The following is an 11,871-nucleotide window of genomic DNA, read 5'->3' as shown; positions in this document are numbered from 1 at the left end:
ATTTCTCCGAGAAGAGTTCACCATTCCGCTAAAGAAATAAAAAAATTATACTTGAACAGAAGAAGACAAAAGTTTTGGAATTTAGGTGATTCAACCATTTCTTTTTAAAGCATGATACGTTGTTGGGGTAACTGCATATGTAGGGTCCATCATAGTGTCAACGCTAACAAAATCAGTATTTTCCATTTTAATAGATGTATCTTTTAAAAAATTTAATCATTTATTGTCCTACAAATTCTTTAATTTTCATAAAACAAAAAATAGTGCAAAGAAAATTATTGAAGCCTTTTGTTAGTTACTGTTCAAATTTTTAACTATTTGAGTGTAGTGCTTTTTTCTACACTACCACTCAATTGAGTTATAGTTAAAAAAATAACAAATATTAGTGCTAAATATATAAGCTTCACTACCACTAAGCTCCTTGAAAATTAGTGAAAAATATATTTTTTGAAATAATATTTAGTGCTAGTGAAATATTGATTTAACTAAATATTTATTGCAGTACCCCCATCTCTGGTTTATTTACAATAGATTTTATGTAATTATAAAATTATATTTACGTTTCGATCATTTAATTCAATAATCGACCCATTAATGACCCTACGGTTTCATGAAAATTTGCCAATTTTTCGTTGTTAACTGAATTTCAATCTTATTCCGCATTTCAATTCGAAATTTTATCCTTTTGACAACTTTGGCATTCTGCAACTTACAAAAATGTAGCTACGATTGTAATGCTGTGGCTGATGCGACAAATGAGTAAAGATTTAGATTTGTTTCATGAACTTTATTTTAATTTACTCGTTTTAAAACTTGCTCAGCATCACAAACTAATCATCAGATGCTATGCAGTGTTATGCATTCCCAAACTAGTCCTGTTTCTTCTTTTTCTTACTGTTCCGATTTTTGTTGGAATACTGTTTTTTTATCGTTGCGCAACTGAATGCGGAAACGTAATCGAAGTGAAGAATAAGTATTGTCAGAGAATAATGATAGTTGTGTGATCATTATACTAGTGCAAGAGTTCGGAATATTAACTTATTATTAAATGCATATCAGATTCAAAGTAAATTTTCTCACATTTGCAATGAAATTAAAATATTTTTTTAAAACACAATTATATATTTAGAAAAATTGGAAGTTAAAATAATGCTAAATCCATTTATACAAATTCATATTAATTTAAGCTACAAAATAGAGCATTTTTCAATCGTCATAAACATGTGTATGTAAATATTACATTATCTATTTTATCGACTGTATCTTTAATATCGGCTGTATGTATGTGTCTGTAGTCATGTTCTTTTTTATTGTTTTTATATTATAATAATTATATGTATGTAATTCACAAATTTTCATAAAAAAAAAGAAAAAGGAAAATAATATTGTTTTATAATAAAAAGATGTATATGTAAATAAATTAAACAGCTTTTTTTAATTACAAGATTATACAGCAAGCTGCTCAGCAATAACCCTTAAGTCCAAGGCGGGTGCGCGTATTGAAAATGATAAAAATTAAAAAAATATACCCGTATTAGACGTCCTTTAGTTCTGGTGGCATTTCATTTTTGGGATGTTTATTTTCAAAATGTTGTTTGTACGTTTTAGGATCAGGCATTTGGGACTAAAATGATGTAAAGAAATAAATATAAATGAAATTGTAAAATTCGTGAAAAACGATTATTTATGTTACCTTGCATACGGCACAAACATGAACTAATGCTTTTTGGGCAGCCTTCTTTTGTTCGTTGGCACTGTGTCCTTGTTGTTTCTTAAGTTTTGCTTGTTTTTCTTGAGCTTTTGCTTGTGATTGTAATTTTTGGTGACCACGTGCCATTTTTTCTTAGATAACTATATTAGATATAAGGAGATTAAAGGAATTATTTTATTAACTATTTAAGGAGAAAAATGTGGAAATTATTGGGGCCTTATGCAAAAAAATATAATTAATAAACCTCTAATAAATGGTTATGAACGAGACCTATAAACTTTTGTTATAAGTTAATTTCTAAAATTAATAAAAAATTGCCTATCATCAAGAAACCGAACGAATACAACAAAAAATATTTAATAAAATACGTGTCTGGACGGTAACCTTCGAGCAGCGGTTATAGATCAGTCTGATCCGGATGGAAAGATCAGTCCCGATCTGTGGCAGCTGGTCGAAGGAAGGTTCTTGGATGAGATCGCTGCACACAGTAGTAGCATCAAGATTGTCAATTGTGGTAATAAAAACTCTTTTGAATTTTTAAGGGCCACAGTTGCCTAACTTGGTGATCTTAGTCCGAATTCCAAGCTGGGGGTGATTCATGCATCTGAATTAACATTAGGTCGATGTGGATTCCTCCACCCATAAGACTGGATGAAACCATACTGGCGGTATTGGCCAAGCAGAACAGTAATCTTCTTGCAAACCATGTTTATGGAAGTTTGTTACTTCAATAGTTTGTAGGGAGAAAAGAGGGAGGGATTTTTGTTTCGCTGTAGGCGAACTGTGGGGATTTAGATACTCTAAACATGACAAATTTTAAATTCTGAATTAAAAAAAACTTCAATTACAATTGTTATTGAGGTTTTACCAATTATTTTATTTGTTATTGTAATCGAAGTTTTGCAAATTCATGTAATTGAAGTATTTCCATTTATAATTAATTGTTTTAATTGATAAAACTTCAACAACTATATGTAATTGTCAAGATTTCAATTATCACATGTAATTCAAATTGTTGTAATTGAATTGTTGTTCAATTACACATTACAAATTATTGTAATTAGGAGTATATTATGCATATTACCTATAACATGTAATAGAAATACTTCGATTAAAATTACATATAATTGAAATTTATCATTACTCAATTACATGTTATAAATATGTATGTATTATAATTGTCAATACATCAAAAACTACTACAGGTAATTTTGGTTATTGCTCAATTACACATTACAAATAATAAGCATTAGCCCAAGCCTGTTGTGAAGCTAAAATTTATCCTGTACATGTTTGTTTCAAACAGAATTATATTTGCTTTGAATTAAAACTTTTCGAACATACTGTATCTGATGACATTTGTAAGACCAATATTTGCAATCTCTGTGAAATGCAGAGAAAGCACAAAAATACTATGCCGGAATTAAAAATAATACACAATAAAAAAAATAAGCAAAATGAAAAAAATCCCAACCAACACCTGCATCATTACGTACATTTTACATACTGGTTTTTCCAGTAATTTTTTTCTTAATAAAACAAACATTCGCAAAAATTTACAAAGAAAACTTTAGTTTTTTTTCTAACATTTATTTACGAAGATAATTGCAAATGAGACATCTTCATAATCCAATCTGAAAGACAAATGGCGACCACGTTGATTTTTTGCGTACAATATTATACATATTAAATTTCATATTTAACTTAAAATACTCTCTGTATAAATTGTAATCATTTCCAAACAAAATTCTCATGTTTTTAAAATTATGAAATCCTCTTAAACAAAATATGTATCTTAATTTTCAATTTGCCAAAAGAAATATTTTTTTTCTCGAACATTTTTTGTGCATGTGGCCTCTGCTAGCAGTGCGACACTATTACTTACCTAATTTGTTGTTTTTGTTATTAAATCCCAATAACTTGCGAATGTTTTATAAAAACGAATGTAAAAGTAATTGGTATTGTGTTGTTAAATAATTTGTCGCAATGTTAAATAAATATTTTATAATTAATTATGTATTTTGAGTTTTTTTTTTCTTTTTGTTAATAACTAAATTTGTGTTTTTGATATTACTTCTTTTAAAAGAAAAATGCACGACAAAAAATACCTCTGCTATAAAATGAAAGATTTCCAAGTTTTGCTCAGAGACCAGCGTCGACAAAAATTAACGGCGACGGAGTTTGACACTAAACTTTTCAACGACGGCTTAAAGCCGACAAATTTTCTATAGTCTGTTTCGATTTTTTTTTAGAGGTATTCATAAATTTATTTTCAGAAAACATATCCGAGTATTAATATTTGTCAAAAATGTTTTGCAATACAAGTTTATAGTATAAACATAATTTGTAATGTAATGTATACATTACCGAGTATTAATATTTGTTTGTATAAGTATAATTTGAAATTTGTTTTTACAAAATATTACTGATATATTTCGGCATACAGTTGGAATTTATTATTTTTAAACAATTAAAATACTTTCCCCTATTTTCTCAATGTCTTATTATTTTTTATCGAAACGATATACATATTAACAGTTTTCATACAAAAATTATTTTAACCGGCAGAATGTCTACCGGTCAATCGATAAACGGAGAATCAGATTGTGGCCCTTTGTATATTAATTTGAAATCCAAAATAAACTAGTTTTATAGGAAACAAAATTTCACTACACAGTTTTATGAGATTTTGTCCATAAATGACCTTTCTTCCTACATCAACCCTGTTAAAGAATATCAGTTTGTTGTCAGTAATTACCTATTTTGCTTTATTTAAAAAAAGTAAAAGTTAATCATTAAAGATTTTATATTAAAGCACAATAATTTTTTGATTGAGGAATATGTACTTTAAGTTAAAATATCTTTCTGTATTAAAATCTCAATTTCCATAAAAATGTACTTGGTACGTTTACTTGCTAAGCTAACAAAATGTAACGATTCTTAAAATTTTTATATTGGCGCCTTAAAGTATGTTTTTAAAAGTATTTAATCATTTGTGCGTGTATGAAAGATTTAATAACTATTCAACTAATTTTTAAATAGAGTTAAATTAAAGACGATTTACAAGGAGATTTTTAATTTCGATATGTGATTATATTTTCGAAAGTGGACCTTATTATTTTACAGATCGAGAAATACAATTTTTTTGCAGTTTTTTTATGTACCATACTGCAAACTGCATATATTTCATTTAATTCGTACGTTAAGAAGGATTCTACGCCAAAATTTCAACGTAGCAGCTTATTGTTGAAAAAATAACTTGCTTAAAATAAAAATTAAATTTTTATTTTCGAAATTTCAAGAATTTAGTGAAGCTGTTAAGTCAATTATCGTCGTCTTGGATTGAAAATTTCTAGCCGGCTTTCAGCTTAGTCGGCGCAGGACTCTGGATCTTTCAGAAAAAAATCACAATAATACTGTGCTATAAAATTAATAATTCACAAATTCTGCTTGCATCGTTAGGTTACAGTGTTTATGTCTATTTCTTTTTAATCTTCGCATTTCATATTTGTTGAAAGAATGAGATGAGGAGATTGAGAAAAATGTGATTTTATAGAGTGCTGCCAGACTTTGCAAAGTAAAACTTATAAAATAATTCAATGTAGGGTTAAAGAGTATGTGGTTCAAAATAACGGAGACTTTTGTATTTGAATTTTTAAATTACATTTGTTTTTTTCTTTTGTTGTTGTTTAAACATTATTTGGAAAAATGTATTACAAATCGTCACCTGAAACGCAAACGGCCCTAACAAACCAAGAGTATTTTAGAAAAATTCTATTAATCGACTTTCAAACAATTAACTTTTTTGTTAAAAAAGTCTAAATGCGAAAAATAGAATTTCAAAATTAAAATCTAAGGTATTTTTATTAATGTCGGACATAGTTAGATCCTCCATTTACTTTTTTCTTTTACGTCCAATATTGTTACAGATTTATATAATAAAAAACTCGAAAATATAAAACTGTGGACTTTTCATAAATTCAAACTTTTTGTTGTAACTATAGAAGCTTACCAAACCAGTTTGGCGCACGAATAATGGAGTCTATCTTTCGGATATCATCCTCTGATAGATCCGTTAAAACATTCAAAAAGTTGCTACCTGGCAGATGATCTGCTGGTGCGGTGCAATGGCAAAGGAAGTGAGTGATACTCTCATCTTCCTTCTCGTCATGCAGATCTGATTAAGTTTAGTCTTCTTGCATGTAGTCCGAAAGGTCAGTTAAGTTCGGTAGATTTACTATCGGCACTCGGAGATTTTCGGGAAGGGACCTTGTATGGGAGCTAGGACCAATTATTGACCGATCCAGAATTTTTTTCTTTGTGTGAATTCTATTGATATAAAACATTAATTTGTAAAATTTTGTGAAGATATCGACGAAATTTATTAACCTTCCTATACCCGCGCCAAAAACTATGACACTAATACACGCGTCGGTCTGTGGGACCGACTTTTGTAGAGCATACATAATTACGGTTATTTAAAAATCGAAATTAAAATGTGATGAACATTTAGTAAGTAAATAGTGTTTTAAGCGATATTAACAGAAATTTTGCAGAAAATGTCGTTTACTTGAGCAAAATTGATACACTTATACCCGCGTCGACTCACAGACCAAAAATCTCTTAAAAAGCATATATGAAATGTTCTCAGGGACTTTCTACCTATATTAAAATATAGCTTACATCTTGTCATCTCTCTTTTATAATAAAAAATCATAATTTTTAACAAGTTAGAGTGCTATATTCGACTGAGCCGAATCTTAAATACCCTCCACCAGCTACTTTTATATTAATACTTTTCTAATTGATCAAATATTTGTAGAAATAAGTTTTCTCATGTCTTAAAAAGGAAAAATCCCAAGATTTAAACAGCATAAATCTATTACAAGATTTATTGAACATTACAAACGCCATTTTCTTTATATTTTAATAGCGCTTAGTGATATTTATTAATTTGCATGTATGCATGTGTGTGAAAGATTTAAGGATTTTCAAAATACATATATAATTTTGTTCTACGCAAATTGATAATGCAACTAGTTAAATACGGTTAAAGCGCTTTTAAGGGCAGGACCTAGTATTGGAGATATGACCAATTATAGACCGATCGTAAAAAATTCTTTAAGCAAAATTTCTGTACATAAAAGCTATATTTCAGTCAAATTTTGTATCTATATCGTAATTTTGTAATAAGTTATGAGTGTTTATTTGATTTTCTGAAGGGAAACTTTTATGGGACCGACCACACCCATGTTATGAACCGATCGTGAAAAAATCTGGAAATAGAATTTTTGTATACAAAACTAATATTTGTACCAAATTTTGTATCAATAGCTTTATTTGGTAAAGAGTAATGTGAGTTTAAGAGATTTTCGTAAAAGGACCTTGTATGGGAGCTATGACCAATTATGTATATAAAGACAAAATTTCAAAATTCTGTATCTATATCATTATTTGGTAATGAATATTGTGCATTTAAGTGATTTTCTGGATGGGACTAGTATGAGAGCTATGACCAAATATGGACCGATCGTACTACAATTTTATAGGTTAATTTATGTATATTTTTGCTAAATGTATGGATATCAATATTTGGTAATGAGTTATGTGCGTTTAAGTGATTTTCGGGAGGGAACCTTGTATGAGAGCTATGACCAAGAATGGACCAATCATGAAAAAATTTTGAAATAACATTTAAGTGTACAAAAATAATATTTATGCCACATATTTTATGGGTTATTAGGTAATGAGCTACGAGCCTTTAAGTGTTTTTCTGAAAGGGACCTTGTATGGGAGCTATGATCAATTATGGACTGATAGGAAAATAATTTCACAGTAATATTTCTGTGCATATAAGCAATACTTGTACCAAATTTTATATGGATATCTTCATTAACTAATGAGTTATGTGGTTTTAAGTGATTTTCGGGAGGGGACCTTGTATGGGAGCCATGACCAATTATGGACCTATCGGAAAAAAAATTTCACAGTAATATTTTTGTGCATACGGGCAATACTTTTACCAAATCTTATATGGATATCTTTATTTTGTAATGAGTTATGTGCGTTTAAGTGATCTTCGGGAGGGGACCTTGTATGGGAGCTATGACCAATTATGGACCGATCGGAAAAAAATTTCTATATGGGAGCCATGACCAGTTATGGACCGATCGGAAAAAAATTTTCCAGTTATATTTCTCAGTCATATAAGCAGTACTTGTACCAAATTTTATATAGATATCTTACTTTAGTAATGAGTTATGCGCTTTTAAGTGATTTTCGGAAGGGTACCTTGTATGGGAGCTATGACCAATTATGGACCGATCCAAGAAAACTTTCATAGTAATATTTCTGTATACAAGAGCAATACTTGTACCAAATTTTATATGGATATCTTCATTTACTAATGAGTTATGTGGTTTTAAGTGATTTTTGGGAGGGGACCTTGTATGGGAGCCATGACCAATTATGGACCTATCGGAAAAAAAATTTCACAGTAATATTTTTGTGCATACGGGCAATACTTTTACCAAATCTTATATGGATATCTTTATTTTGTAATGAGTTATGTGCGTTTAAGTGATCTTCGGGAGGGGACCTTGTATGGGAGCTATGACCAATTATGGACCGATCGGAAAAAAATTTCTCAGTGATATTTCTGTACAGATAAGCAATACTTGTACCAAATTTTATACGGATATCCTAATTAAGTAATGAGTTATGCGCGTTTAAGTGATTTTCGGGAGGGGACCTTGTATGGGAGCTATGACCGAATTATGGACCGATCGGAAAAAAATTTCTCAATAATATTTCTGTACAGATAAGCAATACTTGTACCAAATTTTATACGAATATCCTAATTAAGTAATGAGTTATGCGCGTTTAAGTGATTTTCGGGAGGAGACCTTGTATGGGAGCTATGACCAATTATGGACCGATCGAAAAAAAATTTCGTAGTAATATTTCTGTATGTGGGAGCAATACTTGTACCAAATTCTATATGGTTATCTTAATTTAGTAATGAATTATGTACGTTTAAGTGATTTTCGGGAGGGGTCCTTGTATGGGAGCTATGTCCAATTATGGACCGATCCAAAAAATGTTTTCTCTGAATGAATTCTATTGACATATGATTTTAATTTTGTGAAGATATCGAGATTGTGACGCCCCAATTTGCAGCAGAGATCAAGCTCTTATGTAGAAACGAATGTATGGTAATTTTCATGAATTTATCTTTCGTAGTTTTCGAGAAAATTACATCAGAATGTGTAAAAAATGCTTATTTTTTTCGAGGTTGTTTTAAATTTTTATTCATAACTTTTCCCGGTATGAACCGATTTTGCCCATTTTCAATACCAAACTGCTTAGGACAACAATGAATATTTTCGGAGAATTTGGTGTACTTCCTTTGCTTAGTTTTAACATGAGCGTGTTTTAGGCAGACAGACGGACAGACAGGCGGACATAGCTAAATCGACTCAGAATTTGATAAGGACCTAGAATATATATACTTTGTTGGGTCTCAGATGAATATTTCTTGGTGTTACATACGGAATGACAAAGTTATATATACCCTCTATCACCACTGATGGTGGTGGAGGGTATAAAAATCGGTCTCACAGGCCAACGCGCGGGTATAGGAAGGTTAAAAATAAATAAATTTTTCGGGAATATATACATATGTATGTACATTTATACGGGAGGTCCGATTTCGACAATTTTCAACAGGGATTAAGTTTTTGTAAAGAAGCAAATATGTATGTCATGATTTTAATGGAACTATGTATATTGCAAAGTTTTTGTAAAAATTTTATAAGAATGTGTCAAAAAACTTCCTTCTTTCGGAGTTTTTTTTTTAATTTTGATTCATAACTATTCACAGTGTCAACCGATTTTCAATACTAAACTCCGTAGGATATTAGTGAATATTTTGGGTGATGTCCGTCCGTCTGTCCGTTTATGTAAACCTTGTAATCAAACTACAGGTCGCAATTCTGAAGAGAATTCAATGAAATTTTGTACGTAATCTTCTATTGTCCCTGGGACGAAGCTTATTGAAAATGGTGATCGGTCCATTATTTCACCTAGCCCCCATACAATTGAACCCCGGAATAGGGCTTGTAAACCTTATAATCAAACTATAGGTCGCAATTTTTATGATAATTCAATAAAATTTGGCACATGATCTTCTATGTTACCGAAGATAAAGCCTATTGAAAATGGTTAACATCGGTCCATTACTTCACCTAGCCCCCAATCCGACGAATAGGGCTTTTAAATTCATAATTATGTTTAATAAACTCGTATCTCTACAAAAAGCTGCAAAACCAAGTGCTATACTAACCTTGATGACTCTCGTGAATTTTATAATTATAGGGTCTCATTTGACCATAGCACATATGCAAAGCCCCCTTCAAAATTTGACTTAAACGTCCATAATTTTATTCAACAATAAATGGCTTAAGTATATCTGAGGCAAGGTACAATTCAATTACAATGCTTTATTATGAAAACTAAATGACATTTTATTTTTGTAACAGGTGTAGGGTATTATATGGTCGGCCTCGCCCGACTATAATTTCTTACTTGTTTTAAAAGTTGTGTTGCATCAGGTAAAATGTATTTAATTTCGCAAAATATCAGAAAATCTACGACATGATGCTGCTGCCCATATGAAACCGTATTTAGACTTATGCACAGCGATAAACAGAAAGGCTTTGCTGATGATACAGTTAAAAACGTCTTTGTGACCGAGTTGTAATGTGCATGTATCGCAATTTTGCTTAATCGATTCCACTATATATAAGAATCCAGAATTTATATACTTTATAGGGTCGAAAAATTATATTGTGGAAATTACAAACGGAATGACAAACTTAAGCTGGATATGAACACGACGCGTTTATATGATATTTTTTGGGTCTAAACGAATAAAGGGTATTGATTTTTATAATATAAAAATTATAATAAAATTAAAACCACTTTAATAATTTACCACTTTCAAAAAAAATATATAAGGATTTTAAAGGTAAAAGTAGTTTTTAGTAGTTTAATATTACACCGTGCAACAGTCATTTTCACACGTAAAAAAATCTATGTGTACAGGAAACTTTTACCATTAGTATTAACTCTGTTTACTCAGTTTTTCATAATCAGCTCTTATGCCCCCTGTAAAAGGACCTTAAAGTTTAAAGGACATACAATTTCAAAAGACTAAATTTCAATAGACTAAATTCCAAATTTATATAAAAAATTTGGTATTAATATTAATATCAACTGAAGCTGAGTATAATGTTATATATTTCAATTCATCAGGATTAAAAAAGAAATGGAAGCTTAAAAATTAAAATGTCTTACAAAAAATAGTTCAAATTTTTTGTTTCAAAAATGAGACTTTTTTAAATTTATTTTAATTTTCAATATTTTGTCTATGTGAGTCAAATAAATAATATTGATAAAATGTATAGATTCTCAGCTTTCATTTGATATCAATATCATAAAACACATTTAAATATTTCAAATATTCGTCCTTTAAACATTGAAGTTCTTTTATAAGGACATAAGAGCTGATTATAAAAATCGGAGTATGCAGAATTACTCTAAATGGACTCTAGTTTCACATGCATATAAGCTTTTCCATATGTGAAAGCTTTTTTCAAAATTGTTACAGGGTGTTATAAGTATTTCACTGCAATATATGAACTCTCTATATTCAGGAACAAAAAGAAAAGTTTGCGCAAATTTGCGCCATTTTTTTAAATTTTAATTTTTTGTAAATTTTAAAAAATATCCCTTTTTTACTAAAATACAAATATATGTATATAAAATAAAATTTTTACAAATGATCAGAAATTGTTCTATAACGTAATAAAATATGAATCTATATTTTCAAAAACAAGAAAAAATTTTGCATAAATATGCGCAATTATATGTTCCGTTAATTTTACCTTTTTTAAATAAAAATGTACAAAAATATTATCGTACTTAGAATTCATTTACAAATTAAAAAATGTTTTATTACAATTTTTGCGATAAAGTAGGGATCTAGGGACAATTATGGGCTTTGATCATAATAAAACTGTAAAATTTTTCACATTCATATGTATAAAACTCGTTCACGTTAAATTTGATTGCGATACAAATATTTTTAATTCAATTAT

General features: G+C 29.5%; 1 protein-coding gene across 1 annotated transcript; it reads right to left on the bottom strand.

Annotated features, from left to right (window-relative positions):
* Nucleotides 1–1,181: 1,181 nt before the first annotated feature.
* On the bottom strand, nt 1,182–3,892 carry LOC119609442 (zinc finger protein 706-like). Its single transcript, XM_037964210.1, has 3 exons — nt 3,597–3,892; nt 1,694–1,851; nt 1,182–1,624 (listed from the first exon to the last, which is right to left on the bottom strand). The coding sequence occupies exons 2-3, from the start codon at nt 1,835–1,837 to the stop codon at nt 1,535–1,537; spliced, it is 234 nt and encodes a 77-aa protein (XP_037820138.1). The 5' UTR covers nt 1,838–1,851; nt 3,597–3,892; the 3' UTR covers nt 1,182–1,534.
* Between the last annotated feature and the right edge of the window lie 7,979 nt (nt 3,893–11,871).

This window comes from Lucilia sericata, unplaced genomic scaffold, assembly GCF_015586225.1.
Source record: "Lucilia sericata isolate MDLA Ls3-8-SP2 unplaced genomic scaffold, ASM1558622v1 Contig000981F_arrow, whole genome shotgun sequence".
Lineage (NCBI taxonomy): Eukaryota > Metazoa > Arthropoda > Insecta > Diptera > Calliphoridae > Lucilia > Lucilia sericata.
Note: the sequence above shows the minus strand (reverse complement) of the source record. Positions and strands in the feature narration are given on the sequence as shown.

Coding starts and splice junctions, on each gene's coding strand:
- LOC119609442 (XM_037964210.1), bottom strand. CDS start 1,837: ATGGCACGTGGTCACCAAAAATTACAATCACAAGCAAAAGCTCAAGAA. Junction 1,625..1,693: donor ATGTTTGTGCCGTATGCAAG/GTAACATAAATA, acceptor ACATCATTTTAG/TCCCAAATGCCTGATCCTAA.